This window comes from Barbus barbus (genome assembly GCF_936440315.1).
Source record: "Barbus barbus genome assembly, chromosome: 36".
Classification (NCBI taxonomy): domain Eukaryota; kingdom Metazoa; phylum Chordata; class Actinopteri; order Cypriniformes; family Cyprinidae; genus Barbus; species Barbus barbus.
In genome coordinates, this window is record NC_136714.1 from 20,348,572 (window position 1) to 20,370,665 (window position 22,094).

The window sequence follows — 22,094 nt, forward strand, 5'->3', positions numbered from 1 at the left end:
AATTATTATTATTATAGTTTTGTATCAATAATAATAATAATGCAGTTTAATAATTCCAATTGCATGCAAATAATGATTTAGATTTTATTTCCAGTAATTACAGCTCTATGCAAATTCTTATTCTTACTCTTATTTTTATTCATTAATAAGACTAAGAATAATCACAGTAATAAAGGAGTTCTAAAATTCCAAAACCACGCATATCATGATTTTGAATGTACTTTCCTAAATTGTGCAGCCCTGTGTATAATATTTGTAGTAGTAGTAATAATAATTGTGCAGCTGCATGTATATGATTGATAGATAGATAGTAATACATATTTTATGAGTGTGATTAACAAGACTGTGCCCCCCCCCCCTCCAAAAAAAGAAAAAAAATCAATTTCATGTTCAATGTGCATGCTAAGACAACTTTTTTTAAAATTCTGCGAACTTATTCCTGAAAATTTCTGTAAGCATTTTTTATGACATGCTTTAAAATATTTGCCTGCATTGCATATACGCAATAATTTTGGTTGCTCTACTGAAAGAACAGATTTGTGTTTTTTTTTTTTTACACATGGTGAACATAAATGGGCTTGACATTTGCAGTGTGCTGAGACTTAAAATGCACCATAAAGCTTGACATAAATTGAAACTGCAGCATGATCGAGTTCTATAAATTTTTTTGGGATGAGGTTGGTCGTTCTTGTCTCTTGCTGATGAACAAAGACATGTCCTCTTAAAAAGAGCCTTTTAATGGAAGTGGGTGAGGACTACAATGCCAGCTCTTTAAAGACTGTGGCAAATCACTAACATCTTGAATTATTTTTAGGATGATTAATTTTAAGGGCGTCCTTGAGTGAACATGGCAATGAAGCTGACCCTTCAATGCGAGCAAAGTTCATTAAATTAAGTACTAAAGTGGGCAGACTGCCCATCGTGACCTCCTTATCTTCAGTCAGTTCTAATTCAACAACTTTACGACATTAAAGTACGTTTTTCTTTCACCACTTGAATTGATTCTCACTACACCCTCTGATTTTCGCAACTGTTGAGTACTATAGCCAATCACAGACACGTTCGATGTGTTCGTGAGTTCAATGGCGAATTGGAGGTGCTCAAAATAGTGTATAAGTCTATCTATAACAACATCTGCTCCTAAAGAGTGGGTTTCAAGCAGTCTTATCCACAGATGTGTGCTTTCAGTCGTTGGTGCCAAAATGAGTGCACCTGATGCTCAAAAAGCAGCTTTAGAATCAATGCGAAAGGAAATTTGTGGTTATTTGGAATAATATTGAATTTGCTTGATATTGCAGCACTTGCTTGCAGTGTAGCACCCGATATACGCTGTCCTATTATAATCAACAGCACAAATAAGAGATTCGTGCAATAACAGATTTGCTGATTATAATGGGAAGGGAAAATTCTGCTTTTGTGTAGATCTGTAAAAAAATAGTTTTTGCTGCTGCTAAAAAGACAGATATGAAGTTTTGATTTACTGATAAAATGGCAATGAATTACTTTAGGAACAACATTCTCAGCTTGTTTTGAACGTGTAGCTACAGATGTAAAAAGTACATTAATGTAAATTCTAAAAATCAGCATTGTAAAAACAGTTAGTGTTTTCATTATTTGCTTTATTTGCTATTTGGCCTTAATATATTTTTTTAGCTTTAGTAATTGCTGTGCTTCAACATATGATTTATTTCAGGATATATAAAAAGAACTGACTTAAAACCAGTTTTGATCTGGTCAAAATACTTATGTTCTAATAATTGTGGCCACCACTTTGTCTTGTGTGTGTGTGTGTGTGTGTAGTAAAAAAATTAATAAATGTATATACATTTAATTATTTACTTTTTAAATGCAATACAACTGTCTTTTTGGTAAAATAAATCTGCTGGTGCATGCCATCATTATTTAGCTTGGCAGTTCCAAATGTTAAACTTATCATTGGTGATATAACTGTAGGAGATTATGACTAAATTATTTATGACATAATTATTGATATATTGATTGTCCTACTACATACTCAGAGCTTTGTCCTTGAACCGAGTCATACTTTTAAAAAGAAATAAAAAATAAAAAAAGGTCCTGCCCTGCCAATTAAGATGTCAAGTGCCAGCAGATTTATTTTGACCAAAGAGAATAACAGAAGGTTTTTGTCTTTTAGAATCCCATGGTGCTAAACCTTTTTTAAACCATTTGCGTTAGCTGGTCCTCTTACTTTAACTCATAAGGATTTAAGGTACTGTGGGGAACGAACAATTCGCCTTTTATTGGAAATAGAGAATTTAGCACTCAGCTGATGAAACACTCAAGCTGGGACTGCTGATTTGTCTCAATTAGCCTGACTGAAGGAGCTCTACTGGTTTCTTGAGGGAAGTGCCACAGGATTACAGTGCCAAAAGGCGCTTGAGTGGGCCAGTTTCTCAAAAGAAAAGCTACTTTGACTGCAAATGTGTATTTTCTAGGATTAACAGCATGACAAAGAGGTTCTGTATGCTTAACCACAGTCATCCTATAATCTCTGTCCAAATGTGAGGGTTATTTTTCCAAGGCTTTGGCCTGTATCTGAGGTTTGCTGTGTGTTTGTCTTTGAGGGACGCCTGGCACTAAATTTGAAGTTCGGTTAAACATTGTTCGCTCTCTGCCCAAATCAAGTTTGAATTAGTTCCCCTTCTTGATATATTTAAAATGTTTACTATCAACTCCAGCCTGAGTTCCAGCCATGTGGTGCGACGAAGCACATTGAAATGCTTTATGAAAACAGATTCTTTTGGTTAACTGGGGGCAGTATGTCATGGGGCTCATGTAAGTGCACACTCAGCGGGCTTGAGAGATGTGCATGGCTCAAGCCTTCTTGGATATCCTCGTTTACAGCCACAGTTTAAGCAGACTGCAGATTTATTACGTCACACACATGGTTCTGCTCATTCATCCCAGAATACTCTGCTCATTTCTAGTGAGTCACCCCGGCGCCACATCACACGTCATGCCAACCTCGCCCTCTCCATAAAACATCGCTCTTCTTCGGAAAAGAGCAGGCCGTTTTGTCCGTTTCACATCACTAGGACAATTACTCTCTCATTTCATCAGGGTTCAGTAGACCTTGGTGATCCGCGTTCATTCAGCGCTCATGATTAATGCAGTTTATGAAATATGTTGACAGTGGTGGGGAGGTGTGACCTTTGAACCGCTCAGTTACTGGTCTAAGCTGCTGCCAAAACTGCAATCCCGATAGAACAAGTTGTCTGTTTTTATTTAATGAGTCATGATGATGGTTAGAACAGTGTCTGTAGGAACTGCATAATTGGGTTAATGTGTTATTGTTATAGAAGACCATACTGAACTACTCAGTGTTTACTGTACACCAAAGAAATAGTTTTGGCTGGGTTGTGATCTTACAGTTGAATGACTCTTCTGAGCCAGTTCTTTTAAATGAATCAAACCACTCACGAATGAGTCACAGATGAACTCACTCGGTCCAAAACAGATTACGCTCTCATTGAATTAGTTGAAATGGGTTTTGAATTAACTTACTCACTGCCATACTGTTTGTATACACTACTGTCTAAAACGTTTGGAGTCTGTAAGATTTGTTTTTGAAGGGAATGTTTGTAAGAAGTGTCTCAGCAAGGCTGCAATTATTTGATCAAAAACAGTAACCTTGTGAAATAATAATATTACAATTTTACTTAACTGTTTTTTTATTTAAATGTTTCAAATGTAATTTATTCCTGTGATGGCAAAGCGAATCTTCAGTCTTCAGTGTCACATGATTCTTTAGAAATCATTCTAATATGCTGATTTAATGCTCAAGAACATTTATTATTATTATTATTATCGATGATATTTGAATAGACATTCAGAAAAACATTTATTTGAGATGTAACTTTTTACTGTCACTTTTGATCAATTCAATTTATTCAAGAACCAAAATTGGTTCATTTCTTGTGATTTTCATTCCATTCTGTTAGGACTTGTCTATTAACCTCTGAATGACATTTTATGCTCCGTTCCGGTCTCAGTATTATTTTGGGTTACAGCTTGTCTCAGCCAGCTGAGGTGTCTTGTGAGTTTCAGATCGTAATTCCTTGAAGAGAAGTCACTCACAGACTTATTTGCCAGAGTAAGCATAAATGTGTTTGCGTTTGAGACGTCCTCCCTCAGGGATTGAGGATTGTCTGTTGATTCTTCAGGCTAATCTTTCTCAAATAGCGCTTGAGTCAAATCCAGCAGCACATGCTCGACTCCGGATCTTCCACAGCTCTCTGCCTCTTTATCTCTACAGGGAGACGTCATAAACGATTAGATCCCATCATTGAAAATGAAGCCTGCTAAGCTGGAGGTGAAGTAAGGACCCATTTGTTATGAGATACGTGAATTCTGCTGTGGTTTTTAATGGAGCTGGGATGTCATTCAGTAATATGGTTATGATGGAAATAGGCCTGTCAAAATTATTTCATAATCATCCGTTCGTGATTACTAGATCTAATTGCAGGTATCTGATGATACGGCGACTTCCACTTACAAACACAAATTGCAATAAAAATAAATTATTTGAATTTCTTAAATATATTTTATGTGCTATTATATTTAAATAAACATTGTAGTTAAATTGTAATAGTTTTTCTAATATTATTTATAATTTGTATATATTAATATTTATCATACTGTGTGCTCAAGGGGTTTATTTTGCAATAATGAGTATCTGTGCTTCATCTCACTTATTACCGTCTGCCATATAATTAAATAAATAGAGATAGAATATAGTTGCGTAATATTATTCTTTATGTAGTTTATTCAAAATTTCATAATTGTGAGTCACAGCCCTAGTTCTGCCACATCTTTCATAAAATGTGGAGATACACATGCCACACACGTCTCTCACTCTCTCCTTCTTTCCATTCCTTTTCTCCCAGAGTCTCTTTGTGGCTCTCTCTCTTTTTCTTTCCCTTTGTTCATTTCTTTTTTGGCTCTTGCCCTCTTGTGCTTAGTTCTTCTCTCTCTCTCTCTTTCTCCCCACACTCACATGCGCGTTCACACATCCCAGTCAGTCATGAAGTAAATGTATCCAGATCCGCGCTGCCCCTCTGCTCCCTCTCCTCTTCCTCTTTCAGCTCTCTTTGATGTGTGGCTGGAGTCAGACAGAATGCAAAAGTCGCTTAAATGAGCAGGACTATTGGTCTCTTCTTGGTCTTGAACTGCCCTGACTTCAGGAGTACCCAGGAGATGGCGTTGCTTTAATCCCTCTAGCTTTTAAATGTCTTTATTGTTTCTTTTGTAGTGTTTCGTCATTGCCATAGTGCTGCAGGGTCATCTCTTTACAATTGTGTAGTCTAAACACCTTTATTAAAGGGACAGTTCACCTGAAAATTGACATTTTGTCATTTACTCACCCTCATGTTGTTCTAAACCTGTATGAGGGTGAGTAAATGATGACAATTTTATTAGTGAGTGAACTAAACCCTTAAAATTTAGCACGTAACAGATATTTTCTCTATTTGCATAATATCAGAGATTTGGTTGTGTTGATATTAATAGAGCTTGAACTCACAGCTCTGTTTTCTTTGGGTTCTTATTAAACTGCTTTGTTTAATGGTTATTTTTGCTGTTGTAACAGTTGACTGAAGGGAAGGAGCAGCGCTTGACTGTAATTAGGCTTTATTAAGTGTTTTTCAAGAACTGTATGTCTTTACATGCCTAACATCTCAACCTAATTATTTGTGGTAGAGCAGAACAAAAGAATGCAATTTTTCTCTTCCGCTAGCTTTTTATCTTCTACTTGAAAAGGAAATTTAACTATGCAGACAGTGATCCAAACGTAGATGATTTAAATTCTTAATTTGCATCAACAGTTCCTAGTTCTGCTATTGATGACTAATGTTGAATGCAGGGCTCGACAAATATCACCAAAAATATTCAGGCAAGTAAAACTTTGAATGAAGCTCTGCCTTTACATTTCAAATGAGGCAGGAAAAAAGGGATTTGATTCAGAATTATTAAATGAGGCAGGCATACAATAATTATATATAAAAATGTATATACATTTTTTGTTTTTGTTTGTTTGTTTAAAGAAATGAATACTTTTATTAAGCAAAAATGCATTAAACCGATCAAAAGTAATAGTGAAAATATTACATTACAAAAGATTTCTATTTCAAATAAATTCAGCTCTTTCCAACTTTTTTATAAATGAATGAACCCAGAAAAATATCTATCATGTTTTCCTCAAAAATATTAAGCAGCACAACTGTTTTCAACTTTTAAATGTATATAGGAATGATTTCTGAAGGATCATGTGACACTGAAGACTGGAGTAATGGCTGCTGAAAATTCTGCTTTGCCATTGCAAAAATAAATTACATTTTAAAATATTAAATATTAAAATAGAAATCAGTTATTTTAAATTGTAATAACATTTCACAATATTATTGTTTTTTTCCCCTTTATTTTTAATGAAATAAGAGCAGGCTTTAACTGTGTGTGTGTGTTTGTGTTTGTGTTTGTGTTTGTGTTTGTGTGTGTGTGTGTGTGTGTGTGTGTATTTCACACAGCCAATGTTGCAGCAATGTACTACGGGTACTATATGCTGCCTGATGGAACATACTGCCTTGCCCCGCCGCCTCCTGGGATTGATGCCAGCCCATATTACACCTCGCTGCCCACTGGCATGATGCCGGCTCCTCCTGCATCTGGTCCTCCTCCTCCCCCTGGCACTACACCTTTGATTGATCCCTCGGCTGCAATCCCATCAGCCCCTGCTGCAGGACCAGTCACGGTGTCAGCTCCTGCGTCTGCCCCGCTCTCACATTCTGCTCCGGCCGCCCCTCCAACTTCCAGGTGTGCACCCTACTGTCTTTGCTTTCTGCAAATCTTGACATATTTCAAAAATCCTACATTTGGCCTTATTTTTCTTTTCATCCATCAGTTCTCGACCTCCTCAAACCAACGTTGCACCCACGGTGCCGGCGGCTGTGGCCCCTGTCGCTGCCATCATCCCTCCTCCTCCCGACATCCAGCCTGTCATTGACAAACTAGCTGAGTATGTGGCCAGAAACGGGGTGAAATTTGAGAGCAGCGTGCGTGCCAAGAATGACCCGCGGTAAGAAATTATGCTCCTGCTCGTTACAGCCATTCTTTAGATACGAAGGTCTCACCACTCCTATTAGATTACTGTAATATGTAATAACTGTAACCCTCTCTCTGTGTGTATGTGTGCGTCTCTTACACCCTAAAGGTTTGACTTCCTGCTGTCCTGGCACCAGTATAACTCATATTATGAGTTCAAAAAGCACTACTTCATGCAGAAAGAAGGCCTGAGCATGCAGGAGGTAGTTTTATGCTTTGTTTTCTTTCTTTTTACTTTCTCCTTTCTTTCCTCTCTCACGATAAGGTTTGGTATCCTTATAAGGTAAAAAGGTTTTTGTTTATTTTAAATTCACTACTAATTACAATTAAGTATATTCATTGAGTAGATGCTGTTATTTAAGGTGACTTAAGGAACTAGTTACCCCAAAACAAAATGTTGCTGCCTGAAATGTACTCATAATCAGGTAATCCAATATGTATATAAGTTAGGTTTTTTTTGTCTGAACAAATTTGGAGAAATTTAGCATTACATCACTTGATCACCAATGCAGTGAATGGGTGCCGTCAGAATGAGTCCAGACAACTGATAAAAAGAAATTCACACGACGCCAGTCCATCAATTAATTTCTTGTGACGTGAAAAGCTGCATGTTTGTTAAAAAAAAATAAAAAATCACAAAGGTGTTTCTAACTTCAAACTGCTGCTTCAGGCTAAAATACAAGTCTTCTATCCATAATATTGCTTTCTGCAGTGAAAAAGCTGTCTCTTCGTCTGAATCAGGAGAGAAATATGCACAGATGAAACACTGTTTACAGGTAAAAAGAGTAGTGGTTGACCGATATAATGCCAAGGCTGATATATCGACTGATATTTGATGTTTTTCAAATATCGGCCGATATAATGCCAAGGCCGATATATCGGCTGATATTTGGCATTTTTCAAATATCGGCATCGGCTGTTTTCTGCTGTTTTTTGTGTTCGAGGCTGGACTTTTATTTTGACGGCACTGAGAACAGCAGTGCCTGAGCACACAATGCTCACGTCCTCCCTCTTGTTCACTGTTGTCGTTAACAGTTCTGTCTAATACGGATAGAAGTCTGTCTAATAATCAGATAGAACGGTTAAACAAAGGAGTTAATGTATATAAAAAGTATTATAACAATTGCTTTTATATTATTAGTAATAGAAAGGCAAACATTATAATACTTTCTCGTTTGCCGTCAGCATTAAGCATTTATATTATTTAAACAAATCTTTGAATGACTAATGAACATTTAATTTCACAAACCTTACAAAACTTAGTCGAATCCAGCTGTGAGATCTTGTGAAGTGTGCATTTTTATCCAGCATGATCGCGTGATGATCGGTCCATGCGAATGAAATGCTTTGAACTTTAAACTCGTGATGTCAAATTATGCTGCGCTTTATGCATTTGCCCACTGTCATTTTCACTGTGTGCTGTATGTAAAATGAGTGTTACCTTGGCTTTATTTGAAAAATGTGATTCCCAATGCACACAAACTTCCTAGAATACTGAGTGCCCTGTTTGTTACAGTGTTTACTTTCTTTTTAATTGTATTTTTATTAAGTATTTATTTATTTGTGAAAAACACTTTGTCATAGTATATGTTATTTTACACATTTATTTTTTTAATCCATTATCAAATTTCTTAAATAGTAATTACATTTTTTTTTAAATTATATCGGCTTCATATCAGTTTAATTATATCGGCTTTATATCGGCATCGGCTATAAAAAAAACAACATATCGGTCGACTGCTAAAAAAAAAAAGAGTCCAAAATGTCTTGTTGGATTTTGATATGAACACATATCACATACTGGAGGAAGCGTTATTTTGAATTATGCCTTCAGATTTTGGCCATAAGCAGAGGTTTAAATTTAAAATGCCACAGTGATGGATTTGCTTCCTACAAACACACAGCTTTTCACTTTAAAAGTTGTTAATTGATGAACTTCAGTCATGTGGATTACTTGTGAATTATTGTGATGTGTTCATCAGCTGTTTGAACTCTCAGTCTGACGGCACCCATTCAGTGCAGAGGATCCAATGGTGAGGAAGTGATGTAATGCTAAAATTTCTCCACATCTGTTCAGATAAAGAAAATGCTCATCTACTTTTTGGATGGCCTGAGGGTGAGACAAATTTCAGCAAAATTACAATTTTAGACAAACTATTGTTTTAAAGTGCAATTATTACAGGAACAGCTCCTCGTCCTGTGTGAATGGCTTCTCAGTGTAGAACCTTGTCTTTTTGATACTGAAAAACGGTTTTGCATGTTTATGGGATGCTAATAAAACAATATGGCATATCTAGCATCTCATTAACTGCTCATTTGGTTTGAGAAATTGATTTTTACCAACTTAAATAATCATGTTTTTAATACTTCTCCAAGGCCACTTCTGCGGATTCTGCATTACTGATTCACCCCTGTATATTTCATTAATATCGCACATTTTCAGTGAGAGAGCCTTGATTTGACATTGCTGCATGACTTGCATCAGTAGAAATATTCAAAATCATCCGTATTCAAAATTCAGTATACGGATTTTGAGAGAAATGTAGTGTTTTAACTTCTGTGACTGATGGTTTCTTGTGTACCGGTAGGATAAAACAATTGTAATACAGATGCAAAGCCTAAAATATATTTTTTCAAGAAAAAAAACCTAGCTTAATGTAGACAAATTATAAGTCAGTGCAGTAGGCAGATTAGTGCCTTATGGTCGTCTTTAGTAATGTAGAAATAGTGCAATACAATACAGTAATGTCATTCAGTGTAATGGTAATTCAATAAGGCAATTCAGGACAGTGTAAAGAGTGTAATATAAGGGCAATTAGTAAACAGTAGAGGTGTTGTGCAGTCGATACAGAAGTAGTTTATGCTGATCCTTGCTTTAGTTTAACACTGATATACTATAGAGAGAGATTTGGCAGCTGTTTTCAGCAGATATGAAATAGGGTGCTTCTCATCAGTTAATGTTTGCTGAATCAGTTTAATTGAATAGAATTTAAGAATTTTCATTAGTCAACTTTTTATGTTTCGTATAATCTTAATTATTAATTCTAATAATATTAGTATTCAATTATTAACATTGAATCAATCATTGATTAATCTGTAAAGAAAAAGTGATATCAGTAAAAGGGATATTAGATATTGTAATTATTTCCTCTACCTGTATTGGGATTTTCAGGAATTTTACTAATTAATGATTAGTTGATGATAATTAATAATTAGTTGTCAATTTATCACTAGAATTTGAATAAAAATGTTAAAGAATTTATTAGTATTTTCCTCGTGTAATGTTTTCAGACAGCGTGTTTGTGTTATGAAAAATGTTTATTTAATACTGATTTTATTATCATTGGTAATTATGTGATTGCACTATTTTAAGGTGTTCTTGTTACAGTATAATTATACTTTTAAGTACTGAGTAATATTAATTAACTACATGCACTTTCTATATGGTTAGGGTTAGGGTTCGGCTTAGGGTTGCTTGCATGTAATTATGCATAATTAATTGTTATTGTAATAGTAAGTACATGTAACGTGTAACAAGGACACCTCAAAATAAAGTGTTACCAATTAAGTTCACAAAAAATAAGTCTCTTTCTTCAGTAAAACTTGATAAGCTTAATCAATTCAATTAACACTGATGAATAAATCATTGATTAATCAGTCAAACTGAAGTATGTAATTATTTAATGTGCAACCTGCTAAATTGTTCACTCAGCCAGTGGTATTAGTTTGGGGCAGAATTGTTTGTTTTTTGACTAGTAGAAAATTATTTACCAGATTATTTTTGGAAACCCATTTGGTAAAGCCAATTGCACACTTCAGCTTTAACATCGCTGTGTGTAATCCTAGTTTATTAGCGACTGGTCTCAGACTGTGAACAGCAAATGATGCCAGTCTTGACCGCTGACTGCCAGAAAATGACATCTTGATATATTTACCAGTCAATTAGTCATGTTGACTTGAAAAAGATGTCAAGAACAGGAATAATTAGCGCTGTTAATTCCCATCTTGATTTTTTTTATTTATTTTTTTTACTTTATTTGTTGTCAAGTATATTCTGCCTCTAATGGTGTGTGTGACGCTGTAAATACATTATGCTAAAACTACTTGTTGTTTTCCCTGTCATTACTGCTTATTAACTCACTGGCCATCCTTAATGGATTGAGAGGCAAGATCGACTAACTGTGCAGCTGTGCATTATTGAATATAAGGAACGTTCCAGTGAATTGAATTAGAATAAGAGGGTTTTTATGGATACATCTGCCTGTAAGTGCTCAGAGTGGCCTTTCTGAATCTCTCCCACGCATGGCACTAGCTAATACAAATTTTGTAAGCAAGTGATAGACTGACATTATGTTTATAGTAGAAAGGAGGTGGGATTCATAATAATATCTGTATGGTAGAACACGTACATGCTTTAAGTGATCGTTGACCTGTGATCTCCGTAAATCAATCTTATGCTAATGGACCCATTCTCATCTTTAAATTGATATTGCATTCGTGCAGTTCAACGCTGAAGTGATCTAAATTCAGAGTTTCCATAATCTGACTGTTTTCAGGTGTAGTAATGTTGCTTTATTTTAAAGGAGCACATTTAGCCTGTAAATCAAACTATAGAGCATGGCGCTAGCAACACTGAGGTCATGGGCTGGATTCCCAGGGAATGCATGAACTAATGTAATCCAAGCCGCATTAGATAAAAGCATCTGCCAAATGGATAAATGTAAAGACCATAACAGTAATATGTGCTACTGAATATTAATTATGCTTGCCTAGGGGAATTACCTGACTGGCTATTAGGAAGACATTAAGTGTGCTAATCAATGAATATTTATTAAGTTACTTGACTGGACGCTCATGGAAGGTTGCCAAGCAACTTCTGCATAATCTAATTAATATTCACTGTACCCTAAATTCTCTGGGTGCACATACATAACAGGGTTACATGTTCAGAAACAGTTAGATGAAGCATGACATAATGAAATAGGAAAAAGTGGATGGAACTGAAGACGTACTTGCATATATTAGGTAACGAAAAAAAAGTTACAAAAAGCAGCCAATCACAGTGTGAAATGTCACTTGCGCAAGTTTACATACATTGAGTTGAGTCTGTAACTGCTGTTTTTCTACAATGTGTGATTATGATCAACAGTTTGTCTGAAGATCCTCCTTTCCTTAATGAGACCGCCGGCTGCAAGCTTTGGCTGTGTGCCTCTGTCGGTGTGTGTTTAGGTCAGAAATGTGAGGATCAGGCTCTGATATGCGGTTTTGTGTGCGCTGCACTGCTTTCATCCAGGGCTAAGAAGAGACTTTGGGAGCTCAGATGATATTGATTCCTTTTCCGGTTGCCATGGCGTAGTCATCCCTGCAAACTCTGGCTCTTTGATACCTCAGTGTGTTTTTGAGGGTAGAGTTTCTGGTTTGGTCAGTTCACTCATTTATATCTTTAATGTTCTTGGATATCAGTTGAATGTGTTAATTTAGTGTGATTTAATTATTTAAAAAGTAACATGTTTAAAAAAAAATGTAAGCAATTAATCATGCCCCCTGATCTATATTTAAATTCATTTTTCACAATTCAAGCCTGATGATTAATTAATCAGGCATATGTAATTAATTACATTTTAAACAGTATTGAACTTCAAATTAGGAATGTGTGATATTTATGGTCTACAATAATTTCATAATTGTTGTTTTAACTGTGTGTCACTCACTTTGAACTAATCATTTGAATGAATGATTCAGTGAATCACTCATTAAGACAGGGCCTTGCTGACACCTTCTGATGGTATTACTGTCATATATATTTATATTTCACAGGCCTAAACCAGCCAAGGTACCTGCAGAACACACTCAAAATTGTTTAATTTTTATCATAAAAAAATTCGCCCAAGATATCTTTTTTCGACAATATCTCACACCCCCTACTTCAAACCAATTTTTAGAGGGGGGTTATTTTATGGTCAGATATATTTACCTGCATGGGTTGTTTTACATGTAGTTTCAGAAAGAAAAATATGAAATAGGAATATACACATTTTATGCCATAAAAGAACCATTTTTGCTTGAAACTATTTTTCTTAGTGTGAAGAACATATTAAAAATCTAAAGAACTTTTTGGGGACTGGAAAGGTTCCATGGATGTTAAAGGTTTTTGTGGAACCGTAGATGCCAATAAAGAACCTATTTTTAAGACTGTACTATCATCACTGTGTGAGAAGAGATGTTAGATCTTCTGCCTACATCTGTCTAAATATGGAGCTTGGAACTAATAAGGAATGAAAGGAAATTAGAGCTTAGAAAATTGAGGAAAAAGAGGAAGGAAAGTGTTTGAGTGGGAAAATTAGACGAAATGTTCCATTGTTGCAATCAACGCAACAATGCTGTGCTCACAGCAGGATCTTATGTTATTTGCTTGCCTTGCCAGTAATATTGTCTCCAGAGACAGAGCTGGGCTGTCTCTAGCTAATTTCCTCGCTTGTTCAGAACTTTTTGTATTATAAGCTGTGCAATTTTTTGTTGTTTATTCATTTTGAATGTCTTCCACTCTTATTTGTACTTCCAACTGACAATCATTCCAGCCGCCGGATAAGCTGAATGCTTCCCAACTTCTTAAAGCTTTGGCTTTGCTTTGGATGCACAAAATTCGACATGCATTCCCCAAATTAACTGGGTAGAGAGTTTTGGAGATCCCTTGAGCTCATTTTTGGACTCCTGCTAAGCATCGTCTAAAAGAGCGATCAAGTTATATACAGTGGTCCCTAGAAGTATTTGGACTCTCTTGGAAGCTTAAAGGAGTAGTTCACCCAAAAATGTTTTGTCATCATTTACTCACCCTATGTTCCTAACAAATGTCTATGACTTTGTTTCTTTCATCGAACACAAAGGAAGGTATTTATTTTATTTTTATTTATTGTTTTAAATGTCTTTTGCAGTTAAAGTAATCAAGGTTTAATATTGATTGAACCCCAGTTTTCTTCACATTCTGTTTGTAACATCTTTAGGGTGAGTAAATAAAATTTTTAGATTTAACTGACCCTTTAAATCACTCTTAAAATATCTGAATATCATTACCGGTACATAAGACCAAGCAAAGTATCAAATCAAGTGGCAAATGCAAACAAATAATGCTGAGAGTACTGCACTTTTCTTTAAAGATTTATTAAAAAAAAGTTAAGAATTTTTTTTTTTTTCTCCCCATTTTATATGTATGTGGCTTAAGGCTGTAGTTTATTTTATGCAAAATACAAGATTATGCAAAATACCGTTTCATGGCCAGTAAATTTTTTCAGTTCAAGGCTGGCATCGCAAAAACTTTTTAAATTATGCTTTTCCTGCATGTGTATTTTGTGTAATATCATCTTAAATTGCCCGTTTTATCACATCATTAGAGTGAATAAGTGAACTGATAGAAAAACTGAACCATGTCTAAGCACTGTCAGATGAAGCAAGTTTCAAGTGCATCTGCATTCATGCACACTTCAGTGCTTTTTCATTTTGGAGGATTTTTATTTGCATGGTCAGGATAGAAATCCGGAGGTTCAGGGGAAGGACAGAGGAAGCCCCAAGCCTGTGAAAATCAATTTATTCTTGTAACTTGTGCGCATACCTCAAGGACATCATCCCACAACCTAGTTCTTTGAGCATACTAAGCGATGGAAGTTTATGTGGATAGTCATATTTCACTAACACCTGCTGCCTCATTAAAACCAGTGTCCCACCAAGTGCATGAAAGCCCTTTTTCTGCGTCTGGGTGAATAAAAGTTGTTTCAAATTAATAATAAGGGCAGAATATCCCAAAGGCCTGCGCAGAAGAAACACGATCTAATATCTGAACACGAATGTTTTTTTGCATTGCATTCCTTTGTTCCTCACTTATTCAGGATCCACCGAGAACGTTTGGCTTGATTCGCAAAGTTCAGCATCCCTGTAAATTTGTCGGTCTCAGCCAGCATTTAAACTTGATGTTCTGGAATCCTCTTCAAAGCGAGTGACATTTGATTCAGATTTCTCCATCTCAGCAACGTCTGACGGCTTTAAGTCAGCTATATTTAACCACATTTAATGTATTTTGCCCCTTAGTATTTTATTTTTTTGGAAATATGTGAGGGAACTTGTGCTGTAAAAAGCTTTTACAAGGCAGAATTGTGTCAAGAGACTCTCTGGGACTGCTGTGGCTTGACTTTTAGAGGAAAATGTATTGTCCTGGATGGTTCAAGTGCTTTGAATTATTTTTAAGGTCAGGTGAGGAGTTTGACATTAAAGCTGGCAGGTTCTTAAAGTCACGATTCTTGTAATTGCTACCCAGTCCCGTATTAAAAACTGTCTGCTTTAGCCATCATCAGTTCTTGAAGTGTTCTCTTTGAAGAACTTGTACTTATGTTTAATAAGGTCTTTTTAAACATGGTAATGGTTGTTCCGGAGCCCATTGCCCTGTTTTATTTCTCCTTATCAGACCTTTTTCAGACAAGGTTGTTTTATATCAGTTCCAATAAAACAAGTCTAGTATGGCACTTAATGTGTTTATCAAAGATTATGTCAGATGATAGCATAATGTTGTTATTTCTGTGCTCTCATTAATGGTCTAATAATTTGCTTTTTCAATCTTTTTACTATAAAACTGCTAAAGATCCTCCAAGTTATCGATTAAGTTTTGTTCTTGTTTGGCATTCTAGAAACCTGAATGGGGAGTATATTTTTGCTTGATTTGGTGAGGTCCTTGTTAATATGTTCTTGTGTAATAATGAAGGCTTTTGGCTGGTCCCTCAACTTCATAAATAATCAATATTGTTTTTGTGCTGCAGCTTTTCAGCTTCTCCATAAGACATAAATGCTGCACTGCTGACGTTTCCAGCTCTGAGGTTTTGGCACGCACTCATGTTTAAATGAAATAGTCGGCCTTTTAGCTGCTTTTAATGAAAAGTGGAAACATTTCTCTGCCATTCCATACCTCTGTGTAACTGAGCTTTTCATTTGATGTTTTTTTTTTTCTTTTCTTTCTTTTTATTGCACATTTCATTTGTCGTACGTGTCTGTACCACCAACAACTATACAGTCATGGCCAAAAATATCAGCACCCTTGGTAAATATGATCAAATAAGGCTGCAAATTAATCTGCATTTTTAATTCTTTTGATCTTGTATTTAAAAAAAATCACAAAAATCTAACCTTTCATTGGATAATATGAAATTAAAATGGGGGAAATATCATTATGAAATAAATGTTTTTCTCTAATACACATTGGCCACAATTATTGGCACCCCTAGAAATTCTGAGTAAAATATCTGTGTATATTCTCATTCATATTCACAATTTTGCACTCCAGGGTGATTATAAACATGAAATTATCCAGCCATGGCTTCCTGTTTCACATAAATATAAATAGGAGGGAAAACAAAGCCCAAATTCCCTTAAACATCCGTCACAATGAGAAAAACCAAAGAATATATATCTGATATGCAGCAAAAGATAATTGAGCTTCACAAATTAGTGAAGTGGCTTTAACAAAAGAGCTAGAGCTGTGAAAATTCCCATTTCCACAATCAGGGCAATAATTAAGAATTTCCAATCAATATAAAATGTTATTAATCTGCCTGGAAGAGGACGTGTGTCTATATCGTGTATCTATATTAGAAGGAGAGTTTGAGTGGCTAAAGACTCTCCAAGGACCACAGCTGGAGAATTGCAGTAAATAGTTGAGTCTCTGGGTCAGAAAACCTTTAAAAAATATATTGTCAAACAGCACCTACATCATGACATGTTGTTCGGGAGGGTTTCAAGAAAAATTCTCCTCGCTCATCCAAAAACAAACTCCAGCATATTCAGTTATCAGACACGACTGGAACTTCAAATGGGACTGGCTTCTATGGTCAGATGAAACTAAACAATGAGCTTTTTGAGCTAAACACTCAAGATGGGTTTGGTGAACACAGGGATAAAAAGTACCCATGTGTACAATGAAATATATTGCTGTATTTTTTTATATTGTGGGCCTATATTTCCGCAGGAGGTCCTGGACATCTTGTTTAGACACATGGCATCATGGATTCTATCAAATACCAACAGATAAAAAATCAATAAGTGACTGACTCTGTTAGAAATCTTATAATGGGCCATGTTTGGATCTTCCAACCGGACAATAATCCAAACACAAACCTCAAAAACAACACAAAAATGGGTCACTGAGCACAAAACCAAGCTTCTGCTATGGCCATTCCAGTCCTCTGACCTGAACCTTATAGAAAATGAGTGAGGTGAACTGAAGAGAAGCACCACCAACATGGAATCTAAAGGGTCTGGAGGGATTCTGGATGAAGGAATGGTCTCTGATCTGTTGTCAGGTGTTCTCTAACCTCATCAGGCATTATAGGAGAAAATTTAGAGCTGTTAAACTGGCAAATGGAGGTTTCAAAAAGTATTGAATAAAAGGGTGCCGTTAATTGTGGCCAATGTGTATTAGAGAAAAACATTTATTTCATAATGATATTTCCCCCCCATTTTAAATTCTTATTATCCAATGAAAGGTTAGATTTTTGTGAATTTTTTAAATAAAAGATCAAAAGGATTAACAATGCAGATTAATTTTCACAGCCGCCTTTGATCATATTTAGCAAGGGTGCCGATATTTTTGGCCATGACTGTATATATACCCATTTCCTCACAAACATTATAACATGTTATTAAAAATTTGATCAAGAACGATCCTCCATCCAAGAACGATCCTCCATATTTTTATACATTAGAAGGATTTTTAAACTGCACAGAGCTTTCTTCTAGAATGCAATAGAGCATATCCTCTGCTTGGCTACATGGCTCTCTAGAATACTTGATTCATATTGGCTGATCGCAGTATCCTGCTGATATATTTGTATAATGGCTACTGAACTAGATATGTGAATGTTGTCCCTGGCAGCCAATTTCCTAGATAGCTAGTTTCATCTCTCTTGTAGCACAGTGCATTCTTTTTATGTTAAAATAATTTCAATTTAGATCAATATTTCATGTCCTTTTTATTTATTTATTTGGTTTTATTATTTATTTAAAAGCAGCCATCTAAGCAACATAATAATGAACTGTCGTTTGGTCATTATTGCAAAGTAAACCCCTTCAAGGTCTTCCAAAGCCGCTCCACTTTGCATTGGGATCCAGATCATTCTTTTGAGGTTTAATTTGCGATAATGAATGGCGTTATCCCTTACATATAATCTTTGATATTTTTTAATAAATGTGACGTTTGTTTTTTTTAATAATTAAAAAAATCATATCTGCTCTCTTTTTTCAAGTTTTTGCATCTGCCAATATTTCATGTTTTTTTTTTTCTTAAATTGAAGTAAATTAAAGCTTTCGTTTTTAGAAGTGTTTATTTTTTACCCTCTGGCATGGTTTCTGCATTCCCTTTCATATCCAACAGACTGCTTTAAAAACATGAAAAGTGAAAGAGAGGAATTATCTTTGTTGTGGTTTTTGAGGGCAGTAGGAAGTGAAAGACATGCCCTCCGTACATGTAATATTTTCCAAATATTATTCTGAAAATTGTTAATTATTATTATTATTATTATATATATATTTTTAATTACACTTGTGTTTTGTTTAATCAAAAGAATAATGAATATTTTTCGATGATTAGTGGTGTTACCTTGAGGCAGTTAAAAAAAAAAATAGAGGGCTGCAATAATCTCTTCCTGCTTTACTTTGGCAGATGGATGTGCGCTACACTTTTCAGTGACTTTGAGAAATGCCTTCGAGCACCAGTATCTCAGCTATGACAGTGGCGCTTATAGGCTGTCTGCACATTTCTAGCAGTGTGCCACTTTACAGCCCTCTCTAGGGCACTTTTACCTCAGTTAAACCATTTTTGATCATGTGTCCCTCTCTCTTTTTATGTACATCCAAGGCTGCAGCTTCCCTTTGGTTTCTGGTGACTTGCAATGCTTGAAAAAGTGAATGAAATCCACAGGGTTTTGAATATAGACTACATGTGTATGTGGAGGAGGATACTGACCACTTGTAGAAAATGTAATCATAAATTGCTATGCTCAACATAGTGGGTATAGAAAAGGATGTGATTCTTTTGTAGGAAAGAAAGCATTTTTTTTAATGTAAAGTAGTCAATTAGCTTATTGGAAAAGGCTTATTCTGGTCTATTGCTGGTCTATAAGTGGATTATCTGGACTAGCCTCAAGAGTACCATATATTTGAATGATTTGAGGTAAAGAGTTGAATTGAACCATAGATGTCAGATTTTTTGGTTATTTGACCAAATATCGTGTTTTTGTACACTGGCATTCAAAAGTTTGGAATCAAGTTTGGAATGCCATGGTAAATTTCACGTTTTTGAATAAAGTATCTTATGCAAGGCTGCATTTATTTTAATAAAAAAAAAATTGTAAGGAAAACAATAATGTTATGAAATATATTTAAAAGGCAAAATAACTGATTGATTTTCTGATTGAACTTATTTTATAATATAATTTTTCCTTTGATGTAAAAGCTGAATTTTCAGCCGACATTACTGCAGTCTTCAGTGTCACGTGATTCTTAAGATTCTTCTTTCATTTTTCTTTGTCTCTCCTCACACTCTCTTGCAACATGTTTGCTTTTCATCTTGTACTGTCTCACGTCTTGCATAGTTCACTTAAGGACCAACTGAGGTGCCAGGGTATCTGCTTTCTGTCAAGTCCCAAGACTCCTGTATTCTCTCGTACCTACTTTAAAAGCACAGTCTGTAATTACTGCAACTGGCAGGCCATTAGCGGCGGTGCAAGAACAAACAGCAGCTCTTCCGGTTCACTTCTGTGGTGATTAAGCAGGCATATTTGCAAACCCCAAACTCTGTTTTAAGCCTATGAGCTGAGTCTTTGTCTTTGAGCGTCTGCTTCATCAATTATAGATTGTATCTGTAATTAGAATCTCTGTCAATCTAGCATTTTGCACTCCATAACCTCCTTTATTATGTCTGTTCTAATTGTAAAGAAAATGATCCACTGTGTTTAATCTAAACCTTCATGATTACATTCTTACAGTATGAGTACAGTACAGTGTCTCTGTGGTTATTGTTGAAATAATTATAATGATTAGATATTAGAAATTAATATCGGTTAACAAATGCTATAAAAGTAGTTTGTTTCTAGTTTCCTTATATGCAATTAATTTTCTAATGTTAACAGATTTACCAATGGAACCTTATTGTAACATTTTGTTTTTGTTTATTCATTTTCATTTTTTAGAAGTGTTGCCATGCTTTAGCTGATGCCATGCTTTAGCAGTACAGTAATGCAAGTCACTGTTATGTTGTAGTTGTTTCTAAAGTTTATCTACCAAACTCTATACGTGTTAACATCAGTAGTGAGAGTGCTAATATTATCTGTGCATATCTAGTCTTTGTCTTGACCTTCCGCCTACAACAGTAGTCCTACCACTAAAAGGATGTTTTAATGGACACATACCCTACTTATTCAGGCTGTTACTGTTTATTTGTAGTCACAGTATTCATCACATTTAAAAACAATGATCATTTCTATATTTTTTTTCCAGCAAAAATACAACCTGAGTAGCAGAGGGAGCTCCCGAACAAAAAACATTATTATATCTTTTTGACATACGCAGAGCATAGACGTGACTAAACGAGATAAGAGATGTTAGGCGTGACAAGTTAGACTATTAGACGAGACGAGATAAAATACAGGTGCATCTCAATAAATTAGAATGTCGTGAAAAAGTTCATTTTTTCTTGTAAGTTATTTCAAAAAGTGAACCTTTCATATATTTTAGATTCATTGCATGTAAAGTAAAACATTTCAAAAGTTTTTTTGTTTTAATTTTGATGATTAGAGCTTACAGCTCATGAAAGTCAAAAATCAGTATCTCAAAACATTAGAATATTTACATTTGAGTTTCAATTAATGACCATCCCTACAGTATAAATTCCGGGAATCTCTTGTTCTTTGAAACCACAGTAATGGAGAAGACTGCTGACTTGGCAATGATCCAGAAGACGAACATTGATGCCCTCCACAAAGAGGGTAAATCACAGAGGGTCATTACTGAAAGGTGTGGCTGTTTACAGAGTGCTGTATCAAAGCATATTAAATGCAAAGTTGACTAGAAGGAAGAATTTGGGTAGGAAAAGGTGCGCAAGCAACACGGATGACTGCAAGCTTGAGAATACTGTCAAGCAAAGCTGATTCAAACACTTGGGAGAGCTTCACAAGGAGTGGACTGAAGCTGGAGTCAGTGCAAGAGTCACCACGCTCAGACATCTTCAGGAAAAGGGCTACCAAGCCACTTCTGAACCAGAGACAACGTCAGAAGCGTCTTACCTGGGCTGTGGAGAAAAAGAACTGGACTGTTGCTCAGTGGTCCAAAGTCCTCTTTTCAGATTAAAGTAAATTTTGCATTTCATTTGGAAATCAAGGTCCCAGAGTCTGGAGGAAGAGTAGAGAGGCACAGAATCCATGTTGCTTGAAGTCCAGTGTGAAGTTTCCACAGTCAGTGATGATTTGGGCTGCCATGTCATCTGCTGGTGTTGGTCCACTGTGTTTTCTGAAGTCCACAGTCAACGCAGCCATCTACCAGGAAATTTTAGAGCACTTCATGCTTCCTTCTGCTGACAAGCTTTATGGAGATGCTGATTTCATTTTCCAGCAGGACTTGGCACCTGCCCACACTGCCAAAGGTACCAAAAGCTGGTTCAATGACCATGGTGTTACTGTGCTTGATTGGCCAGCAAACTCGCCTGACCTGAACCCCATAGAGAATCAAGAGGAAGATGAGAGACACCAGACCCAACAATGCAGATGACCTGAAGGCCGCTATCAAAGCAACCTGGGCTTCCATTACACCTGAGCAGTGCCACAGGCTGATTGCCTCCATGCCACGCCGAATTGAGGCAGTAATTAAAGCAAAAGGAGCCCCTACCAAGTATTGAGTACATATACAGTAAATGAACATACTTTCCAGAAGACCAACAATTCACTAAAAAT

The 22,094-nt window shown here is 35.8% G+C and overlaps 1 protein-coding gene across 5 annotated transcripts in view; it reads left to right on the plus strand.

The window, feature by feature from the left end:
• LOC306856090 (splicing factor, suppressor of white-apricot homolog) overlaps positions 1-22,094 on the plus strand; it is a 103,344-nt gene that overhangs the window by 29,967 nt on the left and 51,283 nt on the right. For 3 of the 5 annotated variants that reach the window (XM_079395101.1, XM_079395099.1, XM_079395102.1), the window contains exons 8-10: positions 6,543-6,828; positions 6,917-7,090; positions 7,226-7,319. In XM_079395101.1, the coding sequence (XP_079251227.1) occupies positions 6,543-6,828; positions 6,917-7,090; positions 7,226-7,319 (554 nt within the window). The remainder of the gene's footprint in view (positions 1-6,542; positions 6,829-6,916; positions 7,091-7,225; positions 7,320-22,094) is intronic. The other 2 variants (XM_079395100.1, XM_079395103.1) reach the window with 1 other exon arrangement.